This window comes from Micrasema longulum, unplaced genomic scaffold (assembly GCF_059751315.1).
Source record: "Micrasema longulum isolate JH-2025_06_02 unplaced genomic scaffold, ASM5975131v1 h1tg001670l, whole genome shotgun sequence".
Lineage (NCBI taxonomy): Eukaryota > Metazoa > Arthropoda > Insecta > Trichoptera > Brachycentridae > Micrasema > Micrasema longulum.
This window is the reverse complement of record NW_028278849.1, coordinates 239,122-257,608: the sequence shown is the minus strand read 5'-3', so window position 1 is coordinate 257,608 and position 18,487 is coordinate 239,122. Positions and strand designations below refer to the sequence as shown.

Here is an 18,487-nt window from a genome sequence, read left to right as displayed (position 1 = left end):
ACTACTACTACTACTACCATCACGCCATTTCACCGTAGGGGTAGGCAGAGAGAATGGACCGCCACACACGTCTATCCTGGCATACAATCCTAGCCTCTGCCACATTCATACATCTTGTCATACATGCCCTTCGGTTCTGTCCGCTTTTGACATGACCAGACTTAAGATTTTGGTTTATCTGATCATGCCACGTCTTCCTTGGTCGTCTTCGTCTCACGCTGCCGTTCATTTTCGCCATATATACTTGTTTTACCATTCTTTCATCGTCCATTCGTTCTACGTGACCAAACCATCTCAGAGACCCTTTCTTAATCTTATCAATTATACTTGACTCAGATTTACACTCTCGCCTGATTTCATCATTCGTAACCCTGTCATACATTGATTTCCCACACATTCGTCTAAGAGATTGCATTTCAACCGTGTTCACTCGGCTTTCATCCTTCCTCTGCCAGTTCCATGATTCACTTCCATACATAAGTGTTGGGACTAAAACTCCGTTGTGCACTGCCACTTCAGCTTTGATTTACATATTTTTATTAGAAATTACTGTGCTTAGTGCTCCATTCATTTTGTTGCCCGCATTAACTCTTCTTTCAACATCTTTTTATACTCTTCCATCTCTTGAAAACATGCTTCCCAGATACACAAATTCTTCTACTTGCTCGAGACATTCGTTGTTTACATTTATTATGCCGTCAGTAACCTCACTATCCCTTTTAAATACCATCACTTTTGACTTACTTTCGTTCATCGCCAATTTGCTCTCCAGGCATACATCATACATAACGTATATCTGTTTGTTTACTATAAATATGTATGTAGAACTGTTGATTTCCCAAATAAATAATTTGTATTTGAGTCACAGCTAAAGTTTGTCTCCGATTTTAGATTACCCAGCTGGTGGGAAGAACACACCTGCTGTACGTAGCCGGTGGCGGCGGCCTCAAGGACTGTGCGGCCCTCCCTCCTGCGCATTCTGACACACCGCTGTTGCAGGACTATCGCAGGATGCTCCTCAAATGCCCCAAAAGTGCGTAGTATTTATATTTACCAATTGGTGTACTTACTTTGTCATTTTCACCGCTCACTTGACTGAGAAATATAACTTTTTCAAGACAACCGCACAAAGACATTTTTTGTGGTAGTAGCTACTCTCTTATTTTTCTCTTGCTAGATGTTACGTTAAACACGAGTTCTTTTAAAAATAAATTGAAAATACTAGTTCTACCATACTTATTACATATTTTTGGGATTACTAAACCATAATTATATTATGGTTATGTTTGAGAGGAGTTTTTTTATTTACTACTACTAAATTGTTCTAAAATGATGCAAAGCCACAATAATTCTCGAACTGGGAGTATTTTATACTGGAGGCTTTTATCACCTCTTGGTCTGTAGATCTCTGCTGGTACAATTTTTATTTTTTTATTTTACTGGGCACAAAATATATTGTCAATTTTTTTGTATATTAGTGTAGGACACCTATGGCCACACCAAAAACATTGTTTGCACTCAAGACAATAATTTAAATTACGTTCAATATAACAAATGTAGAAGAAGAGGATTGAAAAAGATGTATGCAATAATATAATAATGAATTAAATATGTGCTTCTCTCAATATTTCTATGACTTTTGACTTAAATTTAAGTTTATTTTTTTATTTACATATATAAGTTTACTGTACATTATTTGAGACAATAAGTCCCAACTCCATGGGACTAAAAGTCCTGTGTTATTATGATACAGATACATGAGTATATCACCACAAATATAGGATTAGAAACATAAAAAAATATTATAAAAAATATTTAAAAAAACATATATATGGCACATCAATATGGTAAACAGTAAACTCAAGCATTTGGAATTCAATTGTCATTAAACATATTAACCTCGGTAAATCTATAGCTATATTGCTTTGTAAAGTTTAACTTTTTATTTTGCATGGCAGTATGCTTTTTATTGTTTCTACATGTATACAAAAACGTGTTGTTTATCTTTTAAATTATTACTTACATTGCTTGTACTTACCTGTATATTTTTTGTAAATGCCCCTTGGGCGTATTGTAAAATTGAATAAATATTCTAGGTATTGTTTAATTTCTTTGCTAAGGAGTGTAATTATATAGGTATAATTTTCTTTACGATTGAGTACTGTTTTTCAACTTATTATGGAAGGAAAGATAGAGGGCAGGTGAAAAAGAGCATCTTGTCTCCAGAAATCTTTGGTGTGCCAGATTAGACTGGCCCAGGATCGTGAAGAATTCAGAATGACGGCCGCCAACCTCCGGTAGGAGCGGCAAAGGAAGAAGAATATAGTACCGTAGACCCTGTATCATTTTAAAATTGGTTCTATTTTAATGTCCTCATGACTACTAAGGAAAAAAAATTAGTGCGCATTTACACAAAATAAAAGATAACTTATAAAAAGTACTCACAAACAGGTATTCCTTCCCATAATTGGTTGGCATTAATTTTTAAAAACAATGGTGACATAATATAAAGTATTTAGTATTATTATCTATACTTTTATGGCCCCTAAGCTATACATTTTTTTAAGCAAGGACATATTGGCGAACAAAATGAAAAACAATATTTTCAAAGCTAGAGTACATAGATGGATTGCTAAAAAGACTAGACAGGAAGCTGAGGAATATGTTTCATATATAAGAATGTAATTATAGTTTCTTGAAAATCCTTTTTCGTTTTATTGATGTAAATATGTTTTAATTTATTTTTATTTTTATTTCTTTTGAATTTTTACACAATTGATGTGAAATTATGTACAATTATGTATAAATAAATAATACACTGACACTCCGGAACGTGCCTGTGGGCCAGTGGAGTGGCTATATCAAACAAACATAATAAACATTTTTGTTAACTATGTATTTGTATTTTATATTGGATTAAATATTATTTTTTTTTTCAAATAGTAAAAGTAGAGAGATGTCAGAAAATGTATTAAAATACATTAGTAGTCATGTTTTATTTATTTTGCTCTACACTGCCTTAAAACCGGTTGTACCTAGTTAGGCAGACTACACATAATCCAGAGAAATAAAAAAAATAATTAAAAATTAAAAATATAAATCTATTACCAAGTAGATAAGAAATTGTAATGTTTGTTAATAAACTATTTTTATTTGCTTTAATATATATTTTGTTCATTGTTGTTCTAGATGGCAAGAAGAACGGAAATGGTCACGCAGCGGTTAACGGGTCCAACGGTAGCCGACCATCTGCTTTCTACTCCAGAGATATTGTGGAGCGGGCGCACCGACAACCCGGTGATGATTGGGCCGTCATCGCCAGTGAAAAACTCGCTGGTATGTCGTCAAACTGTTCATATATGTTATTTGTCAGCGTGCGACATCAGGAAAGAAGCTTTTCAAGAGTTAAAAAAATATGTGTTTTTTAGTACCTACTGGTACTTGAAAAATCAGGCTAGAGTGTTATTAGTATTACAAAAGGATGTTTGGTCAGCTCAATGTCTTCAGGCGTACACTGATAACAGAAGGAATTAAGAATTTAGTGGACTGTATGGAAATTGTTACTCACTTTAAAGTTCTTCCGATTGTTTCTTATATGGAGCACTTCACTATTGCTGTAGCACGGATACCGGTATCGTGTAGATGATGATGAACTGTATAATTTAGCCTGTTTATACAACACTCACTTCACTTTTTAAGAAATATGCTGAAGCAGTATTTGATAAAGATTTATCAGAGAGACAACTTTTCACATGTGACTTGCTCATAGGACGGTAGAAGAACAAGAATTTGAAATAGGAAGGATTTGGGTAGGAACGGGATATTTACAGTTTTATATGAGTTGCCAGTACAGAAAATGTAAATTCAGTACTTAACAGACAGACAATACCGTCTTGTCCCTGCTGTCCTAGTGTGGAGGAATTTGGAGGACAGAACAATAGGCCAAGACAATGACTTACCCCTACCAATGCACGTGTCGTTATGCATCCATCTTCATCAGAGATGTATCTACAATACCTCAAGCGACACAGTGTCAGCCTGGCTTCGGAGTTTATCTCAGTTCAAATTTTTCAAGACTAAGTTTATGTTCGATAAAAAAAAAATATTCACTCGGTTCACTCCGCACAAATTTAAATGAAAATCGCGCTCATCGAAACCAATGAAAATGAACAATGTTTAATAATAGTTTCTTTATAGTAAACTTAATTAATTTTTTTATTTTACCATATGTCAGTAGTAATGCCCACAGTATACTTTGTTTGCCTATTTTGCGCCCTTAAACAATTTAATTTTTAAATATCTTATTCCCAATGTTCCATGTTTAAATTGATTGATTTGGACAATTTTTCTGTAAACTTTCAGAACACACATTCCTTTCGCTATGCACCCTGGACGGGCATCTGGCGTTGGTGTCGGCGTCGCTGCGCATCAACGAGTCGCCGCTCCCCTCACCGCTGGGCGTCGCACCGGCCCCCGCCCAACCGGCCGGCCGCGCCCCCGGGCCCGCGCAGCCCCTCGCGCCCCTGGAGCGCCCGCGCTGTGCGCATGGGATGGCGGTGCTTAATGGGAAGATCATCGTGTGCGGTGAGTGTCTTGGCTGTTTATTTGTTTGACTACATACTCTCGGAGATCATTTAAATAAGTCACATATTTACAGGTCAACAAATGAATTAGTAGAAGGAACAAATGTTTAACCAACTACAATATTTTTTTTATTAATCTTCAACTATCGCTTTTGTGAGTGCTGACATACCCATGCCAATGTTATGGTTTTTTTTCAATTTTTCATTGTATTTACAATTTTTTAGACGTAAATCTTAAATCCATGGGATCAAAGACATATGTTGAGTTGGGACCATCGATCTATTAATACGTATAGACGTGCCCTATAGATTGAAATTAATTAATTTAACGTGCCCCATAACTATTACTGAGTTTGTTTATTTATACCAGAGCATGAAAAACGCAACATTTTTGGCATTGATAATTGTGATGTCAAGATTCGTGACAACGCTCTATAAAAATTTGAACGGTTAGGAACAAAATGGGAATATCCAGTGACCGGTTTCATCGCTTTTGCGATATCTTCAAGACTGGTATCTTTATTAAGAAATTCAATGTATTTATATAAAACAGAGGATAGAGAATTCAAAATTATATGAGAGTAAATTAAATTAAATTATTTTTGTCGATTTCAAATTTGATGGATATTCCAAATTTGTGGATTAAAGTATCACTCGTTTTTTATTTTCTATAATAAATTACAATGAACTTCCATCAAGATTTTTCACTTGCAAACTTAAATGTGTTAGGAACAAAGTTCAAAATAAACATGAATTGTGACTTATTAGGGGCGTGGCCAATGCAATGACCGTTTTTGCGGAAATTAAAAAATGTACATTTAAAAATATTTTTTATGTTAGTAATAAGTAGCAAAAAAATTGTTTTTTTACTCTACAGTGTTTCATAGACCCTTATTTCTTCAAAAATGTTTTTAAGTGACATTTCCCTATTGTACATTTGCAAGCAGGTTCGAATCATGGGGTGCTATTCTAAACCACTCTCGTGGCACGAGAAAACAGTGTATTTTGTATGTAAATACATGATATAATATGTCCACGAGAGCTTGTAATACCAGCCCAGGGCTGGTATTCCGAACGCGTTTTCAGCGCGCTATAATGCGTATTTAGTATGTAAAAACGCGCAATACCGCGCTATAATTTCGTTTGGAATACCAGCCCTGGTAGGGTTAGCTACCGATAGTAAGATATAATGATTATGTTCTTTCCCTAGGTGGATATGATCGGGTGGAATGCCTCAACTCTGTGGAAAGCTACGACCCGGAGCTAAATAGGTGGACACAACTACCCGACATGAGGCAGCAGAGGGGAAGGTTTAACATCGCACAGGTCAGAAAAAGATGCATTCATTTAATGAATAAGAAATGATATTATTTATGTTTACTGCATATTAAATTATTATGAAAGGAATAAATGCTTGAGAGTTGACATAACTGAGGATGGTGACATTACATTACATTTTTACATTTTTTTTTGCACCACAACAGGCCAGGAGGCCTAATTACAGTGGTGAATTACATCACAGAGCACCCAGACTTGAGAAAAATCACATTTAAATTTTTTGTGTTCTCACCGGGAATCGAACCCGGAACCTTCCGTGCGTGAGTCAAGCGTCTTGACCACTACACCACGGAGGCCGCCGACATGCACAGAGAGCTCACAATCTGCCTAGGAATTGCCGGAGCAACTTTTTTATTTATTTATTTCCTTACATGTGTATATTATTATCTAATATTTACAATTATTTTAATTACTATATATATTACGTACTAATTTTTACAATAATCATTCTTTTTATAAATCAGAAAGTTTTCTTTCACTCTTCATACTTTCAGGCATCTCATCATACAGTTTTCTTCTTCTTCTTTGTTTGTTGGCTCTTTCACCTCCCTGCTGGGGTTATCTAACCAGTGTTGAGTTTGAACCTAACCTAATCAGTGTCGAGTTGGAACTATATTTCTTATTTTCATATTTGTTAGTAATATATACAAGTTAGTGTGTTAGTATTTCACATTTATTACAACATATAATGTATATTTTATAACAAATTTATATTGTCGGGTAAATTTTATATACAAGTTTATATTGATTGGGACAGGTTGGGACAGTCTATGTCCGGAAACTCTGCCATGTGCAAATGTCAGTTCGAGGAGGAAGATCTAAACCATGTTTTTTGTGGATGCCCCATAAATTATAGTCATCCTGAGTTCCTATCCAACCTCACAGATATTCCATTCGCTGCCCATATTCTAACTCTCTATCATACAGTTTTAACCCTTTATACATTAAGTTTTTTTGTTTTTTTTTCTTTTTCTTACTTATTTTTTTAGTTATGCTTGCGGTCTGGAACTCTAGTGTATACTCTGTCAAAACGAAAGCCGATTATTTAACTCTTATATAATGCCAGTACTCATAAATGGGTGCGAATCCTGGCACCCTACGAAAACGCAAAACACCAAACTTCTGAGTTTTGTATTTGGTAGTACAAGTTCATTACTAACATTGAAGTTCGAGAACGGACGCAGCCTCCTCCTTTAATGAGCGTTTTGAGGGCGCGGCAGTGGAACTGACTTGAAGACATGCTGCGGATACTTCGGGAGAGCCTTGGCCCAAGTTGTCTCTTCTTCACACCTGCGAAGGGCAGCCCATCGATGATGATTTTTCGGCTTTATTCGGCGGAACTTAAGGATACGGATTGACTTGGGAGGAGGCGTGTGAGTTGACTGGCGATTAGGTCTCCTGGAGGCATCTGGTGATGTCCACATATATATGTGAAAAAATAAAAGTTTTATTTTACAAAAGATAAAAATTTTACGTTATGCATGTGTGCAAAAAATATCAAATAGCTAGTTTTTTTCAGGGAAAATTTATATTTTATTTATTATTATTTTATTTTTAAGAATATTTTTTTTATTTATAAATTTATTACTGTACATACATATATTTATTACCAGGGAATCTATATACAGTGCATTTGAAAATAGATATACAGCGTCATCTGGTTTGGTTAGCCTCTGTCTAACATGGCTCAGCCTGTTCCAAATAATCCAATAATCTCTAAGATAGAGAGTATTGGATCTATTTTGTTTAATTTATACACTTGCCTCTATTTTTAAATTTCCAAGTGTCTCCCTTTATCTATATAGTGCATTTAAATTCAATTGAAAAATATATTTACAACTTGAATAATCTTCTATTAAGTATATCACGAGTGAAATGTTTATATGCAGGTTGGTGAGAGAATATACGCAGTGGGCGGTAGCGACGGTCACGTGGAGCTGGACAGCGTAGAGATGTATACGGCCCCTCCTGAGGACTGCAGCGACTCCTCGGGTCGCTCCATGAGCGCGTCCCTGGAGAGCCAGAGCGGCAGCATAGAGGACGCGACTATCAATAATGGTGAGCCACACAACATTTATAATATCTACAAAACTGATTACTGTTTCCTTATCCATCGCCATATCTAACTCATTTCAGAGCAATGCAATAGTGGAGATTGCCGTCTTTGTTTTGACATGCCCCATGTGTACTGTTGTGATGAATAGTAAAAATAAAAAATAAATATTTCAACTGATTTCGGGACATAATCTCTTCCTTAAGGGCCGTTTATATGTAGACAATACAATAGATATGACAATATTGTCATGTCTCAGCCCCATGAACCGCCTTGACCGCACAGAACTCTAGGACAATACGAAAATTTGGCATACATGCATGTTTATTGCGAGTGAGTTCATGAAAAATATTATTTATTTTATACCAAGATGTATTGGATTTGGTAAAGAAAAAATGTGTGGGAGCGACACATTTACATCGAGCAAATCGCTATTGTCACAAGGTCTTATCCGTGCGTGTTCACACAAAGACAATGCGGCCGCCGGAGGCCGCGCGCTTTTGTGGGGGTAATCATTGTTCTGCAGAGATAGCTTGTCCGTCTATCTTGGTGGCTAGGTCTCGGGACAATTTTATTGTCCTACAAATTGCTGTTTACAATACTGTGTTGTCCACGTGTAAACGGCTTTTTAGTCAAGATTTCTTAAAATCCCAAATTTAGTCAAAAGTCATTTTTTAAAGTAAATTCAATTGGCAACGTTATTTTACAGCTCCGGTTACCCATCAGAACCGCAAGAAGGCGTGGAGCAAGCGCGCGCGGCTGCCGCTGGCGCGCAGCTACGCGGGCGCGTGTGGAGGGCCCGAGGGGCTCGTGTACTGCGTGGGCGGCTGGGCGGGCCAGGCGGGCGTGCGGGACTGCCAGCTCTACAACAGCCTGGAGGACGCGTGGACGGAGATGCCGCCACTCAACACCGGTGAGCACCTCACTCTCTTTATTTCTTTATCAAAAAGGTTTTTTTTGGAACAACATCTGGCAAATAATAACAACTTTATGGGTTTCACCATATTTACATTCAAATTTATTTTACTAAGCTAATAACATGGTCAAAATAAAAAAATAATGCAAATAATTCATTATTAAAAAGAAATATTTTATATGAAAGCAAGGCCAGTTTCTGTGTACATAAACTATTGTTTATACGTATAATGTTAGCCAAAACTTTGTATTGCATTCTAATTTTATGTTTTTGTTGCAATGTATTTTGTTGGAGTACTGATTATTGATGATAATTTACGTATAATATACATGTATTTATTTCTCCATGTTTGATGTGTTGCTGGTGTTTATAGGTCGCTACCAAGCGGGGGTGTGCGTGTGGGGAGGAGCCCTGTGGGCAGTGGGTGGGTGCGACGCGTGGCACTGTCTCGCTACTACAGAACTATTTTCCGATCTCATTCCTAACCCCACCTCTACTCCGGGAGCCTGGCATTTTGGTAATTATATTGTTTATAAAATTTGACTTTTCTCACATTTTTTAATGTTATTTCAGTTCTTACGATTTAAATAAATATGAAAGATTTTGAGGTTCTCTGATTCTTATTGTTTAACCATGGCTAACCACGCTTGCAAAATTAAACTTATTGAAAACATTTATTTTTTAATTAAAATGTACAGTGTACAGATAAGTAGACTTCTGTTTGAATGTATGTCGCAATTTAATTCCAATTCCTGATCTGGTTGATAATTTAATTCCCATTAATTCAGCAAAATATAGGGATTCAATGAGTCTTATGCAGTTTTTTGCCATCTATGTATTTACTATTAATTTTATATGGAATTAATATATTTACATAAAAAATAAAAAAAACACTTTGTCTTCAATGTATTTTTAAATTTATAAACTGTCTAGTTTCGGCATCACATTGCCTTCTTCAGGGTTAATTACAAACTAACAGCATGTGTATAGAATGTACACAGTGAGAGATGATTAATATTTTTTCTTAAATGCTTTTGTCAAAAACAATTTTTAAGTAATAAGAATTATTATAGGTCAGCAATTATTTCATCTACATAAAAAAAAACATTTTCAAACTTGGATTTTATTTTAATATAACCGATTCTTATAATAACGGTTATTGAAGGCACAGTTCTAACATAATTTCGATGTTACATTTTCTGAAGGCATACAGTTTTATGTTCTCTAAGTACGATATGTACTCTCAGATTATCCAACAATTACTATAATCCACCCTTATTTTTACTCATTGAAAGCGCAAAATTAGGCTGTATAATTCGCCGGAATTCGTATTTTGAATTCAATAGTCTTCCGCGCCTGCCTATAGACTCGGCTTGGTTTCTTTAGAAATATTGATTCAAAGGGAGACTGAAATCTCAGAACTAACACAAATGTTTTAGAAGAATGGATATCAAAGGTTCTGAGGAATATGCGTCACTTTTTATTGAAGTCAGGCTTATTAATATATTTTGGCTTGGATTCTGAGAATGAAGATAAAAATTGACAACATATTGCAGTTTATATAGTCAAATCCTTACACAGATTCCTTAATAAAAACTTTTTTTTTGCAAAGTATCTATATTCTGCCGTTTTCACTAATCGGATACTTGCCTGGTTTTTAAGTTAGCGAATTACTGAGAGAGTACTGTATTCAAATTGCAAATTAAGTTGATTGTTTGTCTTGGTAATTTTTACTTATCATTTTAGGGTATCTAAATGAATTAAAAACATATTTTTGTATTATTATTATTATTTAAAGAAATTGAAAAATAAATTCGGTCTTCATAAATCGTTTTTTGCTTCTCCTGAAAAAAAAACAAATGTCCCATAGGATAAACCCAGGACCTCTAATGTACAGATATTATTACTATTCTTATGATATGCTTAAATACATTTTAAGGAAAGTTATTTGTTGGCGCACTTAAACTTTTCCAAAAACAAATCTAAATCATTTTTAAACTAATTACTCGTTAAGACTAGCTCTTAACAACCCTATTTCTCAGGAAATGTTTCCGTGGGTTTAGATTGAATCTGGATTTCTCCAGCTTGAGATTGCGGCTTCAAAGCTGAGCATCATATTATGTGTCTTTCTTGGCAGGTCCCAGCCTTTCAGTGGCACGGCGCGGATGCGGGCTGGCGGCGTGGGGCGGGCGCCTGGCGTGCGCGGGCGGCTCGGACGGGCAGCACTCGCTGCGCAGTGTGGAGCTGCTGGCGGCCGGGGGCGCCGGCTGGGAGCCGGGGCCGCCGCTGCGAGAGGCCCGTGCCGGCCCGGGACTGGCCGCACTGCACGACCGGCTGTACGCCGTGGGAGGGTACTCAGGTAACATGAACATACTTAACAATGTTAAATAAATAAACAAAAATGCACTGCAAAGGTGTCTAAATTAAAAAGTGTGTTGTATGAACAAATTATGTCATCTTTATTAGTGGTGCAATGGGTTAACTCCCCAGGGAGTGAAATCTAGCCTGTCTACAAGTATTTGGACATACTCAAAACATTGTCAAAATTAATTTATCAAAAATAATTTGATTAGAGACTAGGCCATTGTTTTTTCGTTAGTAACAGTAAAAATTTAAAACAATTATATTGTTTATTTGAAAAAGCTTATTCTTTTTAATAATTGTATGTTTTTTTGTTGTTTATTTATTCAACTGTTTCGTCTGATTTTTAATCATCAATAATGATCAAACAATGCCCTCACGATCGTTGAATTCTTATTGGCGAATTCATTAAATCTGTATTTTTTATCCTTTTAGGACATATACTTTGTGTTGATTTACGTCTTGCAAACCTAATAAAATATGTAAAGGTAATAAACCTATTACATTTGAAAAAGCTGAATGGAAGACTGATCTATCGGTGTAGTTATATGATACTCTTGTGACGTGAGACTAATTATTAATAGATTAATAGGTAATATTAAAAAATAAATGTCTTAATTCTGGTGGTATATTTATTTTATTTTTATTTTATTTCATTTTATTCAGATAACATACAGTCATACATAATAAGTATTGAAAACAATTTTTTTTCACATAAAAAGACCAATAAACTTTTCATAAACTATGGAAAAGATATAAACATTAAATGTAACAAAAATATAAAATTAATATGAATTTCAAATGAGAAAAAAATAATTGTTAATATTTGCATTTTCCATGGAGGTAATAAATTAAAATAAATAAAAATACCGAACGTACACTCCGAGCCATCCACGCACACACATGAACGCACATATAAAACATACACAAACATAAATTACATGCGGCACATATACATAGCATAAACCACTCAAGATGCACATTCAGCAACTATCCCAAATAATCGACCCCATGAAGAAATTTTCTGTACAAATGCAACGTGCAGTTAAAAATGTCTACATCAATACTGAGTCCGTTATAATTTATGTACCACTTTGTTCTAGGTATCCTATAAAGGGTTAAGCAGAAACAACTGCACGTTTTCTTGCCTCTTGCCTACATTTTGATTTTTTAATATTCCAGGTAAAGTGTTCCTGTCTTCAATCGAATACCTCGCCGACGGCATGGAGGAGTGGACCTCCTTCACCACTCCCTTCCCTGCGCAGCTGGGCTGCCCGGAGCGAGAGCCGTCGCTCCCCGACGCCAGCAGCATGGCCCAGCTCAGCATCACGCCGCCCCAGCTGGCCCCCGAGGGCAGGAGCCCCCGGGACAAGACGGTGGACCGCAACGGCGATGCGGACCGCAACAACCGGACTAAACAGATGATAGACGAGGTGCTGAAGAGCGGGGAAGAGGTTAAGATATATCAGGAAGAAATCAAAGTCAACGGAGACTCCTGCCTCAAGAATGAATCCGAGAGGAGCGGCAGCGAATCAGCTGTCATTTGCGAATAAGAGTTGTGCTAATTGAACCATTTCATCTATGTAATTAAGTTAATTATTAATAAATCATTGGAGACATGCATCGAAATGGGATCTAACCGCAATAAAATTAGTGTTTTGCAGTTTTATAGATTTAAGATATGTCATCAAGGTATCGCACCCAAATTTGGCTGTTTTGAGTTGTGAATGTTAACGCAGTTTAACCGCAATTTTTTTTCTCTGTCTTAGAACACTGACTTATCTCTATGATTTTTTGAGCGAGATTTACCGCAAACATCAGTATTCTTTAAAATCTATTGATGTAAGTATCGAAAATAACACTGCAGTAATTATGATGCTACAATATTCTTCTCATATTTTAACAGTCAAATGAGTAAATACCACAAAAAATACTGGGCATTATAATGTCAATATACATTATGTTACGAGCATTAATAAATTTTTTAAAGTTTGTCTTGCTCTTACAAAATGGCCGATTTAGATATACCACAGTGTATTTCTGGGAGTGCGATGTCGTCATTTATTTATTTTATTTTGCACCACAACAGGCCAGGAGGCCCAATTACAGTGGTGAGTTACATCACAGAACACCCAGGCTTGAGAAAAATCACATTTTAATTTTTGTGTTCTCACCGGGAATCGAACCCGGAACCTTCCGTGCGTGAGTCAAGCGTCTTGACCACTACACCACGGAGGCCGCTCCATGATCATTCTCTTGATCATTTTTGGTCACATGAAGGCAAGACGATCAGTCTTACACCTCAGGTGCCAGTCCAGGGACTACGAAATATTGCTCTATTTTTTTAATGAATATTACAAGTCAATCCTCTCGGAAATCTTAGACCCATTTTGGTAAGCAAATAAATGCGTTATCCATTGGGAGGCAGTCAAATATGCCATGTAATATAGTTTTTTATTACATATGTCAACACTTAGCATCATTTCAATATATTTATACAGTTTTACGTATTGATGGCTTATTGAACATGGCCACTAAAATATTTAAATATGTATGGATGTATAATGTAAATGCATGCAAATATTGATTTAAAAATCGGAATTCTACTGAATTCTCTGTTTAAACCATCGTTGATTATTATATTCTAAAAATGTTTGAAATATTCAGATCCCTCTTTGCCGCTTGTCTCCAATTTATGTGATTGAATGATGGAATTAAGTTTGATAATAATATTCCTTAGATAAATAATATTAAATCATCATTTCAAATCATGATCTCCGTGGGTTCCTGACAGGGCCCACGAAAGAATATTTGTTTGAGTACAGTAGCAGAATCATCACTTACGCATTTATGAATTTAATTACGATTCATGTATATTTTGTTAGCTTTCGAATCGAAATCTGTCTAGTGACATTATTTTTACACTATCTATGCCATTTTTCATTAGGGCTTATCATATATTTTCATTTAAAAAAACATGTTATGTCAATAGTACTGTGATCAATTCACTAAATAGATCAATCAGATTCGCATAAACAACCATGCACGGTTATCCATTACTGGTTATTTTATATGCTGTAAGGGCGAAAATCAAAAAAAGTGGGAAAAATCACCTAATTGTTTTGCCTAAATTTTATAATTACTTGATCTTTTTGTCTTTAAAAGTATAGGTATCACATTGTTTTTCTTTTAACTATGATTTTTTTTAATCTAGTTAATTGCATTATACTCGAAACAGTTTTGCGGTAAACATTTTTTCAGAAATAAAACAAAAAAAACCAAGGATAAATAGTGGCATAAGCTACAACAAATGAAAACAAGAATTTGACACTTAATAGTATCACAGGCCTAGGTTATCATGAATTTGACCACATATTTCATCCAATTTGTGTACTACACGATACAATATTAATTGGGTCAAATTCTGCACAAGATCTTGTACCATTTTCTGACCCATGTAAGTAATATGAGCTTAACAAGAACATACTTTTAAACGCTGGGTTTTTTTCCTCTTTTTTTGCGTGTTTGTTCTTTACGGCATTTTAAAGTCTCTTCTTTTAAAGTCATCTATGAGAAATATTATCTACGACATTAAATAATGACGCTTTTTCACAACATTAAATTTTTGAGCATGCATTATATTTTAAACATGTTATTATTGATTGACACTGTTGGAATATTATTAAAAATATATCATATAACATATAAGCTAGCTTAAAAGTAAAGCTCAGCAGTCATAATTTATTTTTAAAACATTACAAACTGCACTTCTGCGTGTCCTAATATGTCAATGTTTGACGTCCCGACCGCTGTGCAAATGACATCTTTTAGTTTGACTTTTAGCAAACTTGCTGATTAATGTATTTCTTAAATGATAATTATTTAAGTTTTCAATTTGGTTGCGATGGGATCATTTTCGTATAAGTTTTCTAAATTTGAGGTGATCAATTCACTATCTCCAATATTGACACCCAACTTTTAAGTTAGAAACCTAATTATACATAGTGCTAATCTAGTTTTATTATAATTAGCATTAAGAAATGTGCGAATGGATATTCACAATGAACTGAATGTGATTTTGATAAACCTTTTTACTAAGCAATGAAATACGGTCCCTAATAATACAAAAATAAACTACATAATAATGTCTTTAAAATTTTTAATAAAACATTTCTGTTTTTATGTTATTTTTTTGGTTTTTAATATTTTAGGTTTTATTTGATCATCACTATCCTTTTGTGATTATTTTAATAAATATTTTACTATAAATTGTTTCTTTTACCTAGAATAAATATCAAATTCATAAACATCACAATATGCCTTGTTTTTTAAATTAATAATAGTGTTTTTAAATCTAATTTGACCCCAACTGACTTCTGAATCCACGAGCTTATATTGTATAAATGATAATTTATACAAACTACCGGGGGTGTGGTGGATAGTTAATGTTATATTTATATTTCATGCATTGAATCTTCTTGGTAACATTATATACTGGAAGATTAATTGTCGTACACAATATCTATTAACAGCCTAGATAATACCCCTAACCTTTTCTCTGCATATGACACTTAGAACGCCGGACAAATCTGATGTACTTAAAGATGCCATGGAACTATGGGTTTGAAAATATAACCATGTACTGTTGTAGCTGGCTAAAGTAAAGGACGCGGTGGAATGGCTAATATAATATTGAAATTGGTGGTATTTACACCGGAACTTTGTACGATACTAATATGTAGGTTTTGATGCATGTAGATGCATGGGAGCTCCAACTCAGTTGGAGGTAGACAGAAGAAAACGATGTTGATGTTTTATGGTGTTTATTACATATTGTATACACAGAGTAACAGAGAGAGTAACAACATAAACGTTTTACATTATTAACTAAGCTCTCGAGCTACATGCTGGAACTGACTCACTGAACTACCGAACTAAAGATGCTACTTTTTATATATAGTTATTATCCAGTGTTCATTTTACTTCCTGGAGGGATTGTGAGGTCGTGTACTAATTCCATGTGTCTTAGCGATTTCATATCCGCTCGTATCAGCAGTTTCTAATTAGTTATTTGAATATTTTGACAATGTCCCACAAATACAATTACACTATTTGTTTTTGGAATTCCCTACATTGTTAATAAATCATTTCCTCACAAATGTAGAATGAGCTACAATTTAAACATCATTTGACCGCTTGTATGGCTCGTTACCAAGAGTCATAAAAGGAACTCAAGAAAACAGTCACAGCAAACCACAACCGAATTGTGCGAATCCAATCAATCTGAAAATTTGAATGAAAATATCACACAGGCTCTAGATGACGGAGTGATGTTTAACAAACGTGCGTAAACAGGTATATCTATTGTCTTCTAGAATCTCTGTTAGGATTTCTTTTTGTAAGTATTTTGTTTTAATGCTACATATTTTTTTAAGAAAAAGTGCGGTGGCAGAAAATTCATTGAATAGGTATTTAAAAATAGTTTTTCTGTCACTCTCTAGCTGATGGCTCCCTGATATTGTGCAGAATAGATAGAATAGGGAATACATTTGTATGAAGAAAGGTTAGACAGCATTTCTTCTTAAGATACACAAAATAGCAAACAGTTTCATTTTCTTTTCAATCCCGAATTGAATTTTATACAAGGAAATCTTTCCACCATTTTTCTTTTTTAAGTATACTTTTTTCATATGATACTGCGTGAAACATATCCAGCGTGTAAAAAGAGGTTCCGGTATAATGTGGTACTAGTAAAATGAAGTAAAAATGGAACTGTGTTAAAAACATCTGTGTGAAAAAGAGATTTTACATGTAAGAAGAGGATAAGAAAGAGTGAGATGAGTCTATCGGACATTAGATGTATTAAGTTACTTTATAGTATTTGAGCTCGCCTCATGGTGAGGTGTATAGTGCATCAGGGTTGGCTTTCTGAGTTAATTAAACAAAATATTTATTAAAAGCTTGGGTGTTTGCATGAGTTTTGTCCATTTTTTTCCAAATTTTAAAATGAGCACCAAAAGTAAAAAAACGGACATTTAAAATAATTTTTTTATGCTCTATATTATTTTGATTGCAAGCCTTTAAAATGGAATGTCAAGCAGATGGATGTGAGCATTTTCGACACCTTTTGTTTGCGTTCAATCGAGAGAATAAAGCTGCCAAAGTTTGCGCAGTGTACGGTGAAGATGCTATGAATTATTGATTAATTTCTTGTCATTTTTCTTGTTGTCTTCTTGTTCTTTTCATTTTGAAAAAACTGACAAAATTTATGTTAATACCTAATATTTAATATTTCACAGATCGATCTAAAGTATGAGATCAATCATCTTACCTTCGCGTAATGATATGTCATTTGGACAAAGTTTTTATTTCATCAGCTTACCGGCAGAAACAATAGCAGGCACTAACTACATCCAAAGAAGCGGAAGTAAACAAGATGATTTTTTTTTTAAATGAGAACATTTTTTAACACATTCGTGATTACGTCAGCTATAGGTGCCAAAATCATGTCTATCATTAGGAAATGACGGCTATAGCCGTACGTCTAAAAGACATTGGTAGTGAAAAGACAACTATAACCTAGGTGAAACTAAAGTAATTATATGGTACAGCAACAAAAGTGTCCCAGTATGTTAGTCAAAAAGGATTTACATCAAGCCATCAGCTGCGGTCCAATCCGAAGTAAAATATAAAATAGTTATGATATGTGTCAATACGAGTAGATCCTATGAGAAAAGTTTTAGTGTATTTTTCAACAATTTTTTTTTATTTTGTATCTTTAAAAAATACTTTTATTTGTTTTTCATTAGTGCCTAGCTCTTACTGATTAAAAAAATAATATTTTTCAACCCACCTGGACCTACCTTTACAATTACCAATTTAAAATAGTCGATTTACATCCCTTATACTATGCCTAGAATCTATGGTGATACATTTAAAGAACTTGCAACTACAAATTAATTTGTTTTATTAAAATTAATTATTTAAAATGTCTAACTAATGTAATTTACCTTAAACCATGTCCTTTATATCTTATCTATGAATGAAACTAAACTATATACCCAATAAAGAAATTTCTATGGTGCTGTTGAACTATTTACAACATGTGATTTTTAAAGTATTTTTAGATTTAAACGATACCTTAAAAAAAAATGTTCAAAACGTTGGAAGTCAGTTGGGTCAATTATTTTATATCCCTATAAATCAAACATCTAAATTTCAACATTTATTTTAATA

General features: G+C 34.5%; 1 protein-coding gene across 1 annotated transcript in view; it reads left to right on the top strand.

Moving 5' to 3' along the window:
* The window catches only part of LOC148274369 (influenza virus NS1A-binding protein homolog), a 28,317-nt gene extending 13,788 nt beyond the window's left edge, over positions 1–14,529 (top strand). The window contains exons 7-15 of the mRNA XM_088237216.1: positions 892–1,033; positions 3,190–3,336; positions 4,363–4,584; positions 5,794–5,909; positions 7,811–7,979; positions 8,684–8,887; positions 9,264–9,407; positions 11,028–11,249; positions 12,434–14,529. Coding sequence (XP_088093342.1) covers positions 892–1,033; positions 3,190–3,336; positions 4,363–4,584; positions 5,794–5,909; positions 7,811–7,979; positions 8,684–8,887; positions 9,264–9,407; positions 11,028–11,249; positions 12,434–12,804 — 1,737 coding nt within the window. The 3' untranslated portion in view covers positions 12,805–14,529. The remainder of the gene's footprint in view (positions 1–891; positions 1,034–3,189; positions 3,337–4,362; positions 4,585–5,793; positions 5,910–7,810; positions 7,980–8,683; positions 8,888–9,263; positions 9,408–11,027; positions 11,250–12,433) is intronic.
* The last annotated feature ends 3,958 nt before the right edge of the window (positions 14,530–18,487 follow it).